General features: G+C 39.3%; 1 protein-coding gene across 2 annotated transcripts in view; it reads right to left on the bottom strand.

Annotated features, from left to right (window-relative positions):
* Positions 1-5,953: 5,953 nt before the first annotated feature.
* BIRC6 (baculoviral IAP repeat containing 6) overlaps positions 5,954-20,193 on the bottom strand; it is a 176,040-nt gene continuing 161,800 nt past the window's right edge. For both annotated transcript variants that reach the window (XM_066546647.1, XM_066546648.1), the window contains exons 67-74: positions 19,958-20,103; positions 19,036-19,146; positions 17,579-17,796; positions 16,743-16,904; positions 15,433-15,510; positions 11,156-11,344; positions 7,725-7,859; positions 5,954-6,703 (exon numbers count right to left, since the gene is read on the bottom strand). In XM_066546647.1, the coding sequence (XP_066402744.1) occupies positions 6,524-6,703; positions 7,725-7,859; positions 11,156-11,344; positions 15,433-15,510; positions 16,743-16,904; positions 17,579-17,796; positions 19,036-19,146; positions 19,958-20,103 (1,219 nt within the window). In that variant the 3' untranslated portion in view covers positions 5,954-6,523. The remainder of the gene's footprint in view (positions 6,704-7,724; positions 7,860-11,155; positions 11,345-15,432; positions 15,511-16,742; positions 16,905-17,578; positions 17,797-19,035; positions 19,147-19,957; positions 20,104-20,193) is intronic.

Below are 20,193 nucleotides of genomic sequence, written 5' to 3'. Positions count from 1 at the left end.
TGTAAACAGTGGCATTTTTTTCCCAGGGGCCTTATGGAACAGAATCACTCTGCTAAAAAGAAGGCAAAGGTTGAGGTGAACACTGGCTTTGCAATTTAATCTGCATGGAGACTTTGTATCACTCACAAGATGTAATATTTGAGAATGAATAATTTTTGTATGACAGATCAACTACATATTGCTTCTGGACATTTAATCCCAGGCTGTGATGGATGCTGGGCACTGAGCACTGCTCTGCTGCCTCACTGGAGCCTTGGTGCCTTTCACTGTGTGGAAATGTGTAAAATGAAGTATTGGGGAAAAATGGAAACTGGATGAATTTACAGTCATGGCTTGTCCTTAGTGACATTGGTTGGACAACTCTCTTTGAGGGCACACTTGGCAATGGAAAATAACTTGTTGTTGGATTCTGTGCATGAAAAGGCATTTGCAAGTAAAGCAAAAATGTATTTAAGGTACTGATTAAAATACACAAGTCATACTAACATTTTCAGGAAGACAGCAGTATCACAACAAGCATTTTAACCGTGTTATTTTTGTTCAGATGATTAATCCAAGTCTTCCATTAGGCATGCATTAAATTTAGCATTCTACAGCAGTTCTCTATATGCAATCTAGAAATTTCAGCACTGTCCCTCATTGACTTCTGCTACCAGTACAGGCTCTTGAGAGCTCTTCAAGACTGACCTTTCCTGACTTACACACTTGTTTATCAGGAGCCATGTACTGCTGTTCTCCCATTCTTTGTTCAAATGGCTTGGCTTTTCCTCTGATACAACTTATTGTTTGTTCATCTGGCTATTTGTTTTCTAACATGAATTCCCTTGGAGGGAAAGCTAGAAACAAGTGAAAGAAGGTTCAACCCATTAGTAGACAGTGCAGATACAAAAGGATATTTTGTTCTTTGGCTTACCATTGCTTCAGTCATCATTTGTTCTCATCAACAACAATTGTTTGAGTCTGAGTGTACATAGTGTACATTTGTAGTATTGTCTGTTTTGGTTTCTTTAAGTCGAGTGAAATTTGTATGGAGCTAAATCAATAGCTGGATGTAATTTACACCTTGTTTTCCCTGCTCTGTCAGATGGATCAGATGGTGTCTGTTAGACTCTTCATGTTGCTGATGCTGAAGTCTCCCAGGGACCTGTACTGGAGCAGTGTTTCAGTGTCTGTGTGACAAGCCTGCACACTCTTGCCTTCTTTTGTGACCATGAGGCAACTGGAGATGTGTAGAATTGAATCTGATTTTTTTTCCACTAGTCTGAAGTTCCTCCAATGCTCTGGGACTCTTCCAGAATCCCACAAGCTATGTCAAAATTCAGCCAGCCAGATGGTTGCATGATTTCTCTTGTGAGAAATCATGTTGCTGCTTTGCTGGAGGCCAACCCCTGTGAATTTTATCTATCACATCAAATTTCTCTGCTTGAAACTGTCTCAAAATACAGTTGAGATGCGCAGTGTGACTATTTGGTAGCTGAGAAGATGGGTCCTGTGGGCAAGCACAGCATTTGCTTTCCAGCAATCCTGCTGCTGGCTGCTAGGTTTTGATGTGCCACATCACCTCCATTCCCTCTTGAATCACTGCCCCCCTATGTTGCCAGCAAGCAGCTCCAAGGTTTTCAGGACAGCCTGAACTGTAGCTATAGCCAGGATGAAGGCAGGGATCCATCCTGCAGACCATTCCCAGCCACTGTGCACAGGGATCTGGCACCACCACACTGGTACCCATCCTGCAGTGTTAAGGAGCTGCTGTCATAGTCCAGGCTTAGAAATGCGCTGCACCAGAAGCCAGCTAAGGCCACCTTCTCACACGCTGCTTAAAATACTTGTAGAAACAAGTTTATACTGAAAACTCTGCAATGATTGGAGAAATTTTGACTTGCCTTCTGGAGACATCCAAGGCACTGCTAAGAGTAGACTGTAAGACATTTTCTGTTGGTATTCTGTTTCTGCATCACATGCTCCTTTAAATATTTTAATGAAAACAAAGAAGATGGACCCCCCCCCCCGCCAAGTTCTGCGGTTCCCATCGCTCTCTCAGTACATAAGAAAATCCTTAATGAAGCAACACAGAATCTTTACAGATGGCAAACTGATTTTTTTTTATAATGAGATTTTCAGTTTGTTTTCATTTTCCACATTTGCACTCTTAATGCAAAGGGTAAGTAGCATTAATACACCTGGAGAACTAAGTAGACCAGGTTATCTTTTGAGAGCCAAAACTTGGGCTCTGAGGCAAGAGCAGAGGAGACTGCAGCCTACAGAGATGACAGGTCACAATATGCAAAACTCTCTCAATCAAGACAGAGAATTGTGGTTTGGGATTTGCTTTCTGAGCCTTTATAAAACAGAGGCAGTGGTGAGATTATTTGGAGCTCTGCTATAGTAATTCAATGGGTGGATAATATATTTTCTGCATTCATGGTTTAGGAGAATAAAACAATGGCAACACCCAAATCTCTGGAGAATCAAAATGTTTTTACCTGTGATTTATTTCAGTAATTGTGGAGCTTACTTTTACCCCTCACTCAGCTCAGTCCATTTCGGAATGCTCATTGTTGTGATATAAATGCCCTATTGCTCCTACTAAAGCTATCACTGTCTATGTAGAAGGACAAAAAAATACAGCTCAGGAAACATTTTCAAGACTGCCAGACCAGATGCATTTATATTTGGATAGATATGTGTTTGTGTTGGTAAAAAACATTGAGAAATAGATCTGAAATACCTTCTGCACCTTGTACTTGTTCGTTATGACATGAAAAAATGAAAATCTGTCTCCTTTCTTTTGTAAAATGCTTTTAATTTCTGTTTTCTATAGAGAGAGCTGACAGTCCAAGAAGGTGAGTCCACTTGGTGGTGACTGGCTTCTGAAGGAATAAAAAAGGAAACACCTATAAATCACACTAGTACAAAGGCAGCATGGAGTTATAAAATGAAGAAGGCCTGCCTGAGAAACTCCAACTAAAAATCTAAGCCTAAATAATTCTCCTTCACAGGGATCAGAACAACATATATAGTCCTGGCTTAAATATAGGTCAGCTGGGTTTGTATTCAGGTATTTATGGGTTTTACAAGACAAATTAATAATACGGCTGTTTACTTGTTTTCCTCAGGACATTAAACAGAACATTTCCTAAAGTGCCATCAGACACATTTTGGGGAAGAAAAGTAATAGATGACATAGCTGGGAAAAAACACTATTTTGAAGTAACATTTTCTTAACAATGTGATCCTGCCAGAAACTGAATGCTCTATTTGATAGCGCCATCAAAAGTAGTACAGTACGTTTCCTGTACTGTATGGTAGCTTTCTCTTTTTTAAAATTTTTTTAAAGCAAAGAATAGATGCTCCACTGCTGCTAAACAGAACATCCAAGCACAGCACTGGCACACTCACACTGAAGCTCCCTGGAAGTGATCAGCAGCCCAGTGCCTTACCTGTGGGAGCAGGATTTTACCTGTGCCTGCAGAAGAGTCTCCTCACCTGGCTGGCAGAGGTGCACAGTATCTACCTTGAGCTTATGGAGAAGATTTACACAAGAAAAACATTTACAAAGCCCAACCAACAATGCCACACAGGTCACTGCAGATCCAGTCCATCTATAGTCACGCATATTTTATTCTGCTTTTACCTAAACATTCAACATGTAATTACTGGAGTGAAACTTGAAAGTTGTTTACAGCTTTTATGTTTCAAATTTTGTTTTGTTATCTTTTTTCTAGATGGTCATATTTGTTTCTTCCTGTATAGGAGTGGCAGAATTACAGAGGAGCATTAATCCATACATTTATGCACATCTTTTACCCAGAGGAAATTCCAGAGGAAACCATCAAATCCTGAGGAGGCACCATCATTACTGTCTGTATATGGAAAGTGCTGTGGCTGCAGCTGCAGAACAGAACAGTGTGCAGCAGCCAGTGCAACAAGGGCTTTGCTCTCATGGAGCACAAGGGCTCATGGACTGCCCAGCTGTCTCCTCTTCCACAGACACTGTGCTTGCACCAGGCAGAAAAGCTTGGCATTGTTGGCTGTGAAGCACCATGAAACGCTCCTGCCTAACTCTGTGGTGCCTTACTCCTCCTCTGGCAGAGTGACCACAGCAATTCCAAAGGCTGGTAACATCCCACGCTACACTACAGCGCTGTAGTGCCAACCATCAATCCTGGGCCAAAGGCAGCACCAAAAAACATGGAGTAAAATCCCGTAATGATCTAACTAGCAGCTTGCTGACTTTTGCACTTTTGAATATAATTTCTGTTGAATTTTAAAACATTTTCTACAAAATCAGCTTAACAGTTAAAAACACAGGACCTGAATGGATGGTTAGAAACTGTGATCTATATTTGTACATGTTTCTATTCACTTTGATGAAATGGTAAGAGATGAGTCTCTCACCTCATAGGATTTACTGTGATGTTACTGCCATGTAGCATAGCTACCTTGTATATTTAAAAACCTAAAAATGTGTATTTTGTATTTGTTGCCAAGTTCACAATTTACTTAGGCTGTAACACAGTTGCAATTTATTAAGAATTGAATCTCTGCATTAATTTGGTACAATACCATTCGAGCTCATGTTAGAGCAAAAAAAGGATAATTGGTATGTAGATGCAAATTAGAGTTTAATATCTCATGCAGCTGTTTACATCTGCTTAATTAAGCAGCAGTGACTTCACATTAGCATTGCTATGAAACCGTAAATACACACCAGAGATAAAGGTACAATCATGTTAACCACCTTCCTCATGTCAAATCAATGCAAGATGGGTACTTCTTGTTTCAGGCTTGTGTTTTAATGGTAAGGAAAAAAGTCCACTTTTAAAGAGGATCTTCAGGTTCAATACATTTGGTTTTGGTACAAGTACCAGGATTTTATAAAAAGACTGTGCTCCTGTAGACAGGCAGCTTAAGCAGTAAATGAAGAGCTCTAATGGAAACTCCTAACAAATCTAATTGGAAGTCAGTGGGTAATTTTGATTTTGGAGACTTTACAGGAGTATCACAGTCCTTTTGAACAGTAATGGAATGGAAATAAATACCCATCTGGAAAAATGCAGGGCTGTTTTAACACTGATGAAGTTCTAACACTTGGACTATGTGGCATAAGCTCTTTGTTTCATGTATTTACCAGCAGTTCTGGCACAGGGCTGGTTGTTTTGCTCTGTGACTAAGGACCCCTGAAGTTCCACAGATGTGGCCAAGCTGGTATTTTGAGAGGTATGTACAATCAGAACAGGCCTTGGATTAACACAACACATCAGCAGAACACAAAAACTGCTAAAAGGACTATCAGAACTAACTGTTAACCATCAGCATAAGAACACAACCTCAGTTGGTGCCATTTTTAATGATTAGAAAGAATACATTGTAAAACAAAAAGTGGAAAAGTTCCAGCGTGATACTTATAAACAAAGAACAAATAGAAAACAAAAAACTTTCGGTTTTGCCTGATTTATAGTATGTATCATACAACAGATCATTAGTCTGAGGTAATACCAGTATTAACTTTTTAGTCCTTCAAGGACTGCTCAAAAATTAATAACAATGATAGCAATGCATGTTATGTTAAAAGTGAGACTTGATTATTAAATCAAGCAAACTCCTTCCCCTTTTAGTCAGGGATCTGTGGTTGCAAGTATAAAACTGGAAATAATTCTACACAGTAGGAACTACAGAACATCAGAGTCCTGTGTGGCATGTCAGTAAGAGCAAGCTGTGTATGTAAAAATCAGACATTTCAATACAGTAAAGACTTTGTTCCAGAATAGCCCTTAAAAAATTTAGAATACTGTTAGTTTGCATAAAATAGCCAAAAAACCCCAACTAATTCAGAAGTCCAAATTTGGCATGAGGTAAAACCACGTGCATTTATTTCATCTGCATTTTAGATTTAGTAAGCATAAAATTAAGTAGGTTGACTGTAATGAATTCAGTCATACAAGTGCAAGTCTTCAGCTAGAATGTATTTTATGGCAGTTTATTTAAAAAACGTACCAGTAAATCATAAAAGAGGGATCATGTCCATTTAACGTTTATTGAAGTATACAGGAGGTTTTATTTAGAATCAAATATGAGCATGAATATATGGCCAAACGTAAAATCTATCAAATTCAGTGAAAATTTTCTGACTTTAAATAGTAGCTGTAAGAATGACCAATATATATTCTTTGTTACAACCGCCCTCACTCTACAAGTAAAAAAAAAATAATAAACATTCAGTAAACATTCTTTCCTAAGGTAGTTTCCCTTATATATCAGTGATTTATCCATTTTTTGTATACATAACTTTTTAAACATACCAATCAGTGGTTCTCACAATTGAAAAATAAAAGCACAAAAAAGTTTACACTCTTGTACAGGTAAATAAAAGATCATTTTTAATTAAACTGTATATCCTTAAGGGCATAGTATAGTTTCAATTTCATTACCTATTACATAATTAACTTCTTACATACAAATATTGACATATTTGGCTTGTGCTTCAAAGCCGTTGTGTCTACAAAGTCCATGTCAATGCAACTCATGACTTGAAATCAGTGGGGACATCTTTACTGCTGCTGGGTTTAACCTGGTCGTGCAACATGGTCTCTTCTGAGCTTGTTGTGGCACTGCATTTTTCTGGGGAGTCATCAGTGTCTGGATCCAATCCTTCCGGACAGGGAAGTTTTAGAAGTTCTTCCCGCAGCTGGGCTGTGTGACGCTGGATATACAAGAACAAGTCAGTGTGGAAGGCCACAGCTAAAACTTTTCACAAGGTTAGACACTCTAAGGAAAGGCTTAAATGTACTATTTCAATGTCTGGATCAGCTTCTTTCCTATATTTAAGGAGTGATATTTTCATTTTAGTGACAGAATAATTATCAAGAGCTGCTAGGGACAAATTAAAGGCGGTCAACAGAACTGCAGCCAACAAATGCCTCACTACAAATGCTACACTGTCCTGCAGCTGAGTCATATCTGTATAACAGCAGAAACTGGTTTGGACTTGGTAGGTCATACAGTCAAACCAAATTTATAAAGAATTCATGATGAGACCTGTGACAGAGACAGATATGCAGAGATTTGTATACTGATCACAGTAACTTCATTTCAAAGACTGGTGACACTGAAAGAATGGAAGTCTGGCAACAGAAAAAAAAAGCCTTTCTAAATCTGGGGGTTGCACTTCAGGGGAAATAAAACCTCAAATATTAAAAACAATATAGCCCTGTTATCTGTGTGGTCACAAAATACACAAATGGTAATACTTGGCTAGGAAGGCAGAAAATATTTATAATGGTTAGAATGATTCAAATTAACACAGGATAAAACTGATTGTAGCTGACCACAGTTTATTAACTGCTTGTCTACTCTAGGAGTTTGTTTTCTGGCAAGGAATTGGTTGTAATACAACTTTATCATTAACCCCAACCCACCCTCAGAGTGAACAGAAAAAGCTATTATCACAGAATATTCTGATCTGTAAGGGACCCACAAGGATCCAGTCCAACTCTGAAGTGAATGGCCCATAGGGGACCAAACCCACAACTTTGGCGTTACATCAGCACCGTGCTCCAACCATCTCGGAGTCACTGCATCCTATACAAATATTCATAGAAAAAACAGGCAGGACAGGTGCTAGAGGAAAATCCAACTTGTAGTAAAAATACTGAGGAAGTGGAATGCACACACATTGCCTCTCTTGACAACCAGGAAACTTGGATTTGTTATAAACATCTCACCTTCAGAGCTGCTGCATGATGGGACATGGTCCTGCCTACCCGTTTGTCACTGCTGTACTGCTGTATGTCTGCTATCCACTCCTCACACTGAGCCATGATCTCCACTCTTTTCAAGTAGAAGTGTTTGTGGATGACCTGCAAGAAAACATTCCCAATGTAACATGGATGGAAGAACCATATATTTTAACAATACCAAATTTGCAAGACCTCTGTGGGTCTAATTGAATATAAGGGAAAAAAAAATCAGTATGAAGGTAATTCAGAATTGAACCAAACTGGAGATAAAACTGGAATTTCTGTCCTCAGAGATTTCCAAAATCCAACTGGAAAAAGCCCAGAGGAACCTGTTGTGAATTCAGCTGATGCTGTTTTGGGGAGTGTTTTGGTCTGGATATCTCCTTCAGTCTGCAGGAATCCACTGTTTGTGTGCAGCCTGCCATTTCAGCAGTCTCTTGTGTTACCTGGGTGCAGGGCAAACCAGTGCCAGAAGTACACCAGCAGAAGCCAAAGGGAGAGCAGAGCGCTGCTCACGTTCTGCAGTTCAAAGCTGGATGTACTACGCAGGCACGACGTTCGCACAGGAGCAGAGCTACACAGACACAGTGCTGAGGCTTTCACTGTTTCCTTCCCTGCCCTGTTTTGCTAGAGAAGCACAGAGCAAGCAGGAGCACCATGTCCTCCCCTCACAGAAAACAGAGGAGCAGTGTCACAGACACATTTTATGAAGAATCTTTTTGTTAGGATTTTTTCTCCAGAGAAATTGAGTAGCGTCAGAGAAAAAGAAAAACAATAATTATCTGCTGTTGTGGAATGCAACAGGTGCATCTTTGATTGGTCCATGTTGGTTGTTTCTAATTAATGGCCAATCACAGTCAGCTGGCTCGGACTCTCTGAGAGTTATGAGCTTTTGTTATCATTCCATTCTTTTCCTTTCCTTTCAAGCCTTCTGATTAAATCCTTTCTTCTATTCCTTTAGTATAGTTTTAATATAATACAATATATATATATATCATAAACTAATAAATCCACCTTCTGAAACATGGAGTCAAGATTCTGGTCTCTTCCCTCGCCCTGTGAACACCACCACAGAGCAGAAACACTGCTGGGGTACGAGCACAGGAACACTGCGTGCTTCTGCCAAGAGCAGGATCACAGCAGCTGCCTCCAAGGGGATGCAGCCACTTGGTCTAGGCAGAGGCAGCACCTTTGGGGACACTGGAATTCTCAGGCCATGGCAGTTGAGCTGCCCAGTTTGGATGGGAGCCAGTATTTGACTGAAGAGTAATTTTGGTATTGAAGCACGTATTTGAGTTTAAAAAATCCAACCAATCAACACTCATACAAATTTGTGAAACTCTGCTTGGTGTTGGCTTTGTCTTAAACAGTTTTCTGAAACTCTGAACACTGAAGGCAAAAATAAAACCAAAGAAATTTTATTGAGCACTGGGAGTTCTTGGCCATATTGCAACATAATGGGAAAAATACTTTTTCCCTCTGGAGGTTAGAGAAAATAGCTATCTGTCTAAATAGAAATTGCATATTGAAAGTGTTACTGACTTCAATTCTGGATATGTTCCTTAAATCCATAATGGATCTTGGAAAAACTCCCAAAGACTGGCAGTTTAGATCTCCTGAGCCTATCCATCATTTAAGATACTGAAGACAAGACTCAGGCTTTTGAAGACAACAGATCTCAGGATGTAAGTTCTTAGACCTCAGTCTTCAACATGAGTTTGCATTTGTGCTACTGAATTGATCATCATTGTTAAGGTTTCTAAGATAACTGTACAAAAACCCCAGAGGTCTGAACAAAAAGGGAATCTCCCAAAGAAGTGCTCAGATAACCTGAGAGATGCATTTCCATTTGGATGGGGCTGAGGATAGACTCTAGCACTGTTCCAAAGCTGCCTTTTTCATACCAGCAGTGTGAGAGCTGCACTGCAGAATGAGCACACAATTACTGAGACTCTTAAAGAAAAGTGCAGCAATAATAGCTGGGATTCAGTTACCAAATGGTGTAAGACTGCATATCCTTCACTTCTGTACATGTGAGAAGGAATGTGGAGCATTATTGTCCACTGCTTTCTTATATATTCTTATATATTCAATTAATTTAATCTTACTGTGATTTGAGAATGCCTTTTGCCAAAGTGAAACCATTACATTAGCTAGAAGAAAAAGATCTATTAGCAGAAGTTATTGGGTTATGTATCCAGATATCTTTATGATGCATGGTCTTCTACTTATTGAGTAGAACATTTAAAAGGTAATTCTGAACAACCACCAGGTCTTATTTCATTAATTCAACGTCCCTACATACACTGCACATCCTTTTTTACCTGCATGTGGATAAAAATATAGTTTCTTATTCCACAAGACACACAACTTTAATGAAAAAAGGTTTTGCATTCCAAAGGATGTTTTTTACAATATCAAGGAAGGGATGAGAGATCAACATCTCAGATGCCACACCCAGCAATGTGCATAATCCTAAAATGTTTAGGTTTTTTCAACATTTTATTATGCAGACAATTGAAGGCATAGGTGATACTGCCAGATGGTTCCACACTTCAACACTGGCAACAGCTGTAGTAGTTCAGAGCAAAATAAGTTTTTCTGGAAATATTCACTGGTAATACTGTGAGATGACTCATGTTTGACCAAACATTTTGTATCAATATTCATACGGATTCTCTCAGTGCTTCTTCAGCTCCTTTTCCCTTGAACTCTTGCTGTATATGTTGAACCCCTGATATCTAACTCATCTGCTGTGGGAAAGGAATTGGACTACAGACACTGAGAAGTCCCTAATAATGAAATTCTTCTAAGATGCTACAGGTGAGCTTTAGTCTACCTTCAGGAATGTAAGAAAATTAGGCAATTTGATTGATTACAATAATTTTTTTAAGACAGCTTGAATGCATGAAGGTTAGCATTGCTTTTAGCAGCATGAAGACAGTTTTCTTCAAAGGCACAGGTTTCTAGTGCAGATGCTTTGTGGAATTTCTTTTAAGGTGTTTTTCCAATTGGCATTATCTTGGTATATCCGAGGTGTTTCTTAGTATTTGCTTCAAATTTATGATCCTTGGGAAAATACTGCCTGTTAATTATGCAGAGCGTGGAGCATGGAGTGCCCCTTTGTAGGGCTGACCAACAGGTGTTACAGGCCATGTAAGAGGTCCTGCTCAGTAGTAAGAGTGAGCTGATTGAACCATGTTTTATCCAACTGTGCACCAAGATCCCGTTCAGGTCAGTCCCACTTTGCCTGCATTCCTCTTTCCCAGAAAAGAATCTGTGAAGTTTGGCACATCCTTGTTCATTTCAGTCTCTTGACTGAAGGTTAAAACAGACATCTCATGCATTATCTTACCAAATATTTGCATTATTCTTAATGCTCAAAAAAGAGAAATACTGCCTTTCACAAAACCTACCTCCTTAAAACACGGTGATGGATTTCTCATTTGTTCAAGCATTGCCCACTTGACCGTGGCCTGTCGGATATTTCCATCATATTCCCTGGAGCTCTGGGTACCGCTCGGAGTACCTCGCGATCGCTCGTAACCTGGTTCGTTGAAGTATGGTTCTGCCACCAGTATTAGGGACTGGACAGACACTAACACCTGGCAAGAGAAGAAACCAAATATTAAAATTATGCTGCCAAAGTATTCTTACAAATATACAAAGCTCCTCTCACTTTACAAGCAAAACCATTTCCATGGCAAAGTACTTCCATTTGTGATACAGGCTATGTGCAAGCAGGAACATCCACACTTTCAAACCTAAACTGTCACTACACACAAAAACCACTGAGTCCTGTGGCTGTGTATTTAGCCCAAACACTGAGAAAATGACAAATTTTAAAACCTTTGTAACTTAAAACCCTACAACGCAAACATACAGATATAAGTAAGATAAAGTATTTAAAGGAAGAGATGTCTGATTGTGCCCCTTTGCGAAAGAAAGTGTATTTGTCAGCTTCTCAATCAACAATTTTGATTTTTTCCCCTATGGCTGAGCTTGCTAATTCCTGTAATTCTGAACTAGATGGAAAAAAACCAAAGGAGGTAAAATGGCACATGAACCACTGAAATTAATCCTCATCTACATCATCTCCCATTTTTTTTTAAATGAATGTTCGTAGCCCTTTAGTTTCAGATTTTACAAACGATACTGTGTCATATACCAATAAAACAAAACCTCAGTATTTTTTTTAAGATAAGGGAAAAAATGTTTTCAATACTATATGAAAAAGCACCAACTATTCAGTAATTCAGAAATAACAATTTTCCTGTTTTCTATTTTACTATCCAGCACATGTGTGAATAGATGTTTACATATATTCAAGGCAATTAACTATTTACTCAGCCATTCCTAATAAACCCCAAATAATTAAACAGATACATAAGGCTCTTAGGTATCCAAATGTAGATGTACTGTATATTCATGATTTGAAGGCTTGCTAGTTTTTCCAGTATTAAAGTTTATCCCTGTCAATTTGCTTTTTTTACTAAATGAAGGGCAAGGTTTTCTTATGTACTTAGGACCAAGTCCACCAGCAACAATTTTAGGGATTTCAGTTCTGTGACACAAACCTCCAGAACTGTGAAGAATTCAACCAAGATGATTGGAACACTTATATTTTCTCATTTAGTGAAAAGCTGATGATATGTTACAGACCTAGGAATGGCATTTCCAGCACTGGGCATATTTAGGTGCAGATACCCACATGTCAGGGCAGCTGTTTCTGGAACTGACTCTCCTCCCAGTCCAGGTACAACTTAGAGCTTTAAAACAGCCCCTAATTTGTGAATTTGGATGTGGAAGACAAGAGCCCTTCTTTTTCTTGGTGGATGCAGAATGTACAGCTCACATCAGACAGATGCCATGTCAGCACCAATCCAAACTCTGACTCTTTTGCAGGCAGTGCCCTGACATCCACAGCTGTGCTCTGTGCTCGGGTGTGGCATTCTTCTGGAGTTTCTCCTGTAGCAAAGGGGGCACAGGAGTGTCCCAGCTTCCCATCTTCTCTGTGATGGTCCCTCACTCCACAGACACAATGCCAGATCAGTAACTCCTATCAAAGCAGCAGTCCAAGAGCCAGCTGAATGACACAGGCTACCCTCAGTCCCACCAGCACCTCACAGGAACACAGCCTCACCCCCTTTAGATGCCATGGCACTTTGCCCTTGTGTGCTGCCTGTGCTTTCATTACAGCACAGACTGGCAGTCTAGGGCAGCCAAGTCTTTATCCTGGATTGGACATGCAGCTGTGCAGTGGGAGATTTGAACCAGCCTCCCTTGTTGGGCTGAGAGGGAAAATTAGCCAGGTTTTTCTGTTTCTCAGGCAGATGCCCCAGGTAGCTGCTGGTACTGTGTGCACCATCATCACAGTCTCCTGTACCCTGCCCTGCACTCAAATAGTTATTTAGTGTTAGACCTTAAGACATAGGTAAATGTATTAAAATGTACAGAATGTGCCTCACACATCAGGTTTCATCAAGCAAATGGCCACATAGCTACCAAAAAAGGCAGAATATTAATGTAGATGTGCTAAGTCATGGTAGAGTGACTTCAAGACCAAGGCTTTGGGTATGAAAGGTGATCTCTGTGGCCTTTACATGTCTCTGGAAGAATAGGCTTTTGCTTTTCAAAAATGTTCTATTTTGGATATTTATATCTTTTTAAAGAAGCTATGGTAGAGAAATTTCACACTGCAGCATTTTACTTCCTGGGCCTGAATAAGCAGTCAGTACTTTCAATTATAACTGTAATGAATGAGAAACTATACACCAATCTTCCAGTTTTGCTGGGTAATAAAAATTAATTTCTGAAGTATTTTGGGTGGTCTGACGATAGTTCAATCTCTGAGCCAGAAAAAACATGTAGTGCTTAATTCTTTCCAAGCAACTTATTTAGTCCTACAGCTGTTTTCTATTTAATAGTTGTAAAGTGTTTTTCTCCCAATATGGTAGGGATGGGACTTTTTCCAACAATTTTCTTACTATTCTCAAAATGAAACACTGAAAGTTTTAAATTATAAACTTCTATGCTGCATGTGGTTTCTAACTATCAAATCTAACATTTTAATGTAAGAAAAAGGACTTTGGTGAAAATAAGACTTCCTAAATACTTGTACTTTTCTACACTGATTTTACACTTGAAGTTCAAAATTGCAGTTCATCTCTTGATTAAGAATTTGGATCTTAGGAGACTTGCACTCATTAAGGATACCTATCCTAACATGATCCTCTCTCTAGCTGATCTTGAAGCTGAGTGGGAGATTTGCCTGGAAATTCCCTTGATTGCCCTGCCTTTCAAAGATGGGAGCTAATGGCTTTGCAGTGGTACCCGCTGGCTCCCTCAGCTCCCCTGGACTCATGGGGATTGGTTCCATGGACATGTGGGTCCAAGCAGCTCAATACTGTTCCTCTACTGTGGGTAATTCCTCATTCTCACCAACCTCCCTAGTGAGGGCTCAGGGACAAGGCAAAGCAAGTCTTACCCCTAAGAGTGAGGCAGAGGTGACCTCTGCCTTTTCCATTCCCTTGCCAATAGGTTTCCTTCCCCTCTGAGCAGCTGGAGAGCCTAAGGAAAATGTATTCTTTTGCTGCCAGCATACTTATGAAAAGCTCTTCATGTTTGTCTTCATAACCCTCAACATTTTCAGTGCCATCTGAGCTTTAGTTTCCCTAATTTCTCTCCTGAATGTTTGGTCAATATCCTTTTATTTTGCACAAGTAGCCATCCCCTCCTTCCACCTTTTCTTGCTTCTCTTTGCAGCTGAGCTTAGGCAAGAGCTCTTGTTTACCCATGCTGGCCTCTGCCTCGCTCGCCTGACTTCCACACACTGGAATAGACCATTCTTGAACTGATAAATCAGGAGACTGATAAACCTGCTCTCCAAGGCCAAATCCTGAACAAGCTGCAATCTGTTCTGCTGAAGGCAGTAATTCTATTTGCTGAAGCTGTGCAGTCTTCTAGGATTTGGAACAGAAATTGTACCTTGTGCTACATAATAATTACTCCAAACTCGGAATAAATTCAGTAACTGCCATAGGAAAGAAGCCATTGCAAGCTTTACTTCTACTTAATGTCTTTGCTTGTGAGTCAGTGCATGTCTGGGAAATAAAGCTGAAAAGGACTGCATGCCCTAATAAATTCTGCTCTAATGTAACACTAATTGTTATTGAACACAGCATAGCTGCACTTGCATTCCCTTCATCTTTTTTCCTCTACTCAGCTCACCTGCACACTTAGGAGGACAAAGGCTACAGTCTGCACTGTGTACTTCACTTTCTCATCTCTCAGTGTGGAGCCTCTTTTGTCTTCACCATAAAAAGTTTGTGATAAATCCATGAGATGGTGTCATCTCCCAGTAATTTTTTTTTTTTTAATTTTTGAAAATAAAATAAACTATTTGAAATCATATGGGCAGAGCTGGTGCAGGAATGAGCTGCACACATGAACAGCTGCTCTTCAAGACCAGACCAACAGAAATACTCATTAGAAAGAGCATTTTGAAGAACCTGTCTCCTCAGCAGTGTTCCTTTCCAAGTGTTCCAAGGACATTTTCTGGACTTCTGTCTTATTTATGCTTATTTGAAGAAGATTAGTCTGGTTTAAATGGTCTAGAAAAAGAATCCTTATGACCAAGAGACAACTTACTACTCCTAAATGACATTTAGAAGTGAAAGAAGAAATTGCTCACCTGCAAAAAACTTGATGTTTGGGGATTCCATTTCTCTTCTGGCCTCCCATGCCATGTATTAAGTATGCTTAAGCACACCTGAAAAAGTGACATTATTAATACCACAGACAAATATGACAAAATTGTTCTGCATGGACAGAATGTTGGCATTACATTAATTTTTTTTACAAACTTTTTTACAACAGCATTCTAAAAGACAAATTTGTTTCCTATCACAGAATCAATGAGGTTGGAAAAGATGTCAGGGATCATTGAGTCCAATCTGTGATGGAACAATACCATGTCAACCAGACCAGGGCACTGAGTGCCAGGTCCAGTCTTTGCTTTAAACACCTCCAGGGTTGGTCAGTGACTCCACCACCTTTTCTGGGCAGCCCAATCCCATGTCTAAACATCCCTTCTGTGGACAAATTCCTTCTAATGTCCAACCTAAGACTCTCCTAGTACAGCTTAAGACCATGAGACTATTTTGAAAGGAAAACATAAAAATAATGTGGATAACAAGAACAGCATGCTAATAAATAAACAAGACAAGGCAGATTACTTTTCCTCACAGGAAACCTATGGATTCTAGTGGCTCCAAAAAAAATGAATTATGAATATTGTCCAATTCTCTACCTTCTGCTTTAAATACTGTTATAAAACCTGTAATTGTGTGTTTTGAAGACAGGCATTCTGCTTAAGCATGTAAAAGGTCGTTTCTGTCACACAGACTATCAAGAAATTTGAATTATTCCTTAACTTTTGTGACTGATCTGAATGTCAGGGAAGTTTATGGTGTTCTTGAATCTTATTGTGAAAAAGAAAAATCCAAGACAGGGAAAACAAAGAGACAAAACGAACAGAAGAAACTTAGAGGCAAGTATTTTCCAATACTTAAAACTAGACAAAGAAAAATGGAGATAAAGTCTCCACTAGGAATTATATTCTGTGTCCACATTAATAGAAAACAAATGGAGAAGAAGAGACAAGGCACTCAAGCAAACCTTCAGCTACAGCTGATATGAAGCATACTCTGTCCATGGAAAGGGTATTTCAGCTAGCCAAAACAGATTTCTGACTGGTTCATTTAGCAGAAAATGTTGGAAAAGAACATTTTTCTCAGTCAAAAGTACTTGCTTTTTTTGGTCCAATCCAACTCATAAAGGCTGGATCTCCAAAAATCTGCAAGACTATTTAGAAAGGAGGTAATTCCACTTGAAACTGGCAAATCCCTCTTCATATCATTCTGAAGACCAGTATTAACCAAAGAGCTTCCTCCTGTACGTTGGGAGTGGCTGACATCTAACACAGGATCCCAGCTGACTTACCTTGCCATCATTGTAGAGGTTTGGATTAAATCTCACACTGTGGCCTCCAGTTGTTTCCAGATTGACAAGTGGAGGGGAATTTGGATAGTCTTGTGGGAAATACACATCAAATTCAAAGCAACCATTTGCGTACGGGGTGTCTGCAGGACCAGTAATGAGAACCTACCAGCGTTAAAAAGAGAGAAAGAAAAAAAAAAAAAGAATTTAAAATCCCCACCCTTGTATCTATCACACAGTTGAGATTTTGTAAGTTATATGACACATTTTATTTCCACCTGCTGTGTAGCAGGAATTATTATTAGACCTCATAATCACACACAGGCTGTTCACTCTGATACTGTGGGTAAGCAAAGCTCTCTGTGAACACTCATTTCTCCAGATTCCAAATGGAAAACAAGACAGAAGGAGCTGAAAACTCTTTCCTCTTGGATGCTATTAACAGAATGTTTTTTCCAAAACACAGGTCCAGAAGCACTCAGTGTACTTCTCCATACCTACTGCCTGCAACTTCAACGGTCACATGCGAAGATACGTTTGGCCCATAATGGAGCAACAGCACTAAACTTTTCCCTTTGGAATAGCTGAAAAAGAATGAATCCTGTTCTGTGAAGACTCCTTGGCCAACAGAGCACTCCTGGGGCAGATGGGCTCTTCCTGTCCCTGCCAAGCTGCTGAGAAATCAGACTCAGACTCAAATACTACCACTTACATTAATGCCTGGACAGCAATTAAAGTGGATGTGAAATATTTCTGGTTTTCCCTAAGACTTCAGGCACCTTCCTGAGCACTTCTCTGCCAAGCTGAATACAGAACTAAACCCAGCTTTGCTTCCTTACCTTCATTATGTCGAGCCTCTCCTCATCACAGCGCACGAAGACGCTGGACGAGGAGGAGAGCGGCAGGGAGGTCGACAGAGTCACGGCTTCCTGGGCCAGACGTCGGGCCCTGGCCGCGCTGTTGGCGTCGCTCGCGTTCTTCACCTGAGACATGTAGTGGTAGTTTACTTTAAATACCAATTTGCCATCGTCGTCTTCGGAAACCATTTCAAATGTATCTGGAAGAGAAGAAAATTTTAATGTGTCAGGAAAGGAGGGAAGTTTGTAATGGATTAGTCTTGGACAAAGATTATGAGCATCAAAATGAAAAAAAGGAAAATTTAATTTGCCTCACAGTAAGTCAGAAAACACTTTTTTTTTTTGCATTAACAGTGATCACAGAAACCAAAGCATTAACAGTGCTGGGCTGAAACAATTTCTGCAGCTAATTTACAAACTCTCATATGCAACTTGTCAAATATACACCACTCCCAATCTGGAAAGCTACCAGCTATTCCCAACCAGGAATATGATGATACTTACAAATACATAACAATGCTAATAATGGAACCCTTGTGAAGCCAAGTGCCAGTGGTATTCACTCGTGTGCTGGTGGCAATGTTATTGAGGAACCGTGAAAAACTACACTAGAGCTGGTTTTCTTTAATCACTTGCTACACAAAATCTGCAGCACAGCTGCCAGAGGGAAAAGCTCTCACTTCCTACAAACCTTCATAACTCCTATTCTTGGCATACCCTCCACAAACATTTGTGAGGAAAACCTCTTGCAAATAGAACAGCAAAGAAATGTGACTGCAAATGCTGTCACCACAACTCAAAAAATACTCACTGAGAATGTTTTTGCAATAGTTTTATAGCTCCTTTTTGGATAAGATACTATTAGCTCTTTATGAATTTTTTTGGTAACACATTCCTTTTATGACTAAAGTAAGGACCAACTCCCATCACATTTTCCAAATGCAATACATTGTACTTCTTGAAAAGATACAATTAACTTTATTGCAGTTTCATCTAAAAACACATTTTGATTTGAATTATTTTCTATTTTAAAAATAACATATATGAGCTTTATATATATAGATAAATAAATAAATAAATATATAAAGCTCATATATGAGCTTTAAAAAAATCAAACATGTCAATGTAATTTGAGAACTGAAAGACTCACAAAAAATCATTACTGTAATGAAAATATGAACACCATCACATCACTGAATTCATCTGGTTCCTTGAATTACCTTAATGCATGCTTAAAACATTCCTTATTAGTTCAAAGAGTGCATGAGTTGGTAAGCTGAAAACACACATGTACAATTTCCCTCATGTGAAAATTATCAGTGGTCACATATGCAAGACAGTTGTTAACTTTTAAAATAATAAAGGATTCTGTTCAACAGAACACACATTTCTTCATTGTCTGCTTTCTAAAACACATACATTCACACTTCTCAACCTACCAAACTGGAGTTTTTTCATGACAGCCACATACTTCTCCTCAAGGGATCGTAAAACAGACAAAGGCTTGGGCTTCACAGCAGCCTTTTTGGAGTATTCAGCCATCTTCTTTTCTGTTGTGTAAAATGTGATTATTTGTAATTAGCTATGTAGTTCCAAGAAAAGCACAGCAAGTGTTGACATTTTATGGTTACACTCTTTCATAGAGACATCTCAAAACTGGGCATCACTTAGGGCATACAAATCTCTTTCTCACTACTGTATATCATTATCTGAGTAAATAAAGATCATAATCTCAGCTTAGAAATAAGTCATGACTGCTGCTGCTTCTTTGAATATTCTTTTGTTGTTTCTTTTAATTTATCTTTTTTCAATTTCAAAAAGGAAGTATGACATATGCTTGTGTGGATGGCTATTCCCACAGGCATTCCTGGACTCTCCAAAATCAGGAGCTGATTATACATACCTATATAAAATGCACTCCCCTGATTCAGCTACTTAATCTTTAGTTTATATTACTGGACAACCAGATGGTCTTTTGAGGTTCAACCCATGTTTCAGATTTTACTTCTGCATTCATCTACTTCATAGTTAATCCAATTAATAAGATTTAGTTTCAACAGAAAAGTTTTATTACTAAAGGTCCTGTATGTTGTTTTCTGCCAAGAAAAATAATAATAAAAAAGGCGCTATAAAATTGTGCTGGAAGCTGTTAGGTGTCCTCTATTTACTTGAATTATTCTGTTTCCTTCATCAAAACACTTAAAACTCCCACAAGGTTCCAACTGCCTTTGAAAATGCAGTCAGTAGTTGGGGACAGGAGGGAAATGTTTTGTCCTGCTTTTAAGCTGAGTTATAAGTTATCTGTAGATGGCTGCACTACAGACAAACAGCAAGAGCACTTCTAGGAGTGTCTGTGTTCACCTTGGTTTGCTTGGCGCAGGCTGGTGGTGGCAGCATAAACGATCTCTGCGGTCTTTTGGATGTCTGGCACCAGCAGGGTCAGTCCCTCTGGTTCCTGATCAGAACTGTCCGGTTTTACTCCTGCTTTAGCCTTGTCTTTTTTAGACCTGCATGGGGCAAAGAAATAGGATATAACATGAGAGAGTATCTTTCAACTAGACATACAGTATCCAGTGCATCTGTCAACAGGGAAAAAT

This window comes from Molothrus aeneus, chromosome 3, assembly GCF_037042795.1.
Source record: "Molothrus aeneus isolate 106 chromosome 3, BPBGC_Maene_1.0, whole genome shotgun sequence".
Lineage (NCBI taxonomy): Eukaryota > Metazoa > Chordata > Aves > Passeriformes > Icteridae > Molothrus > Molothrus aeneus.
The sequence above is the reverse complement of the archived record's forward strand: the minus strand, read 5'-3'. Positions and strand labels throughout refer to the sequence as shown.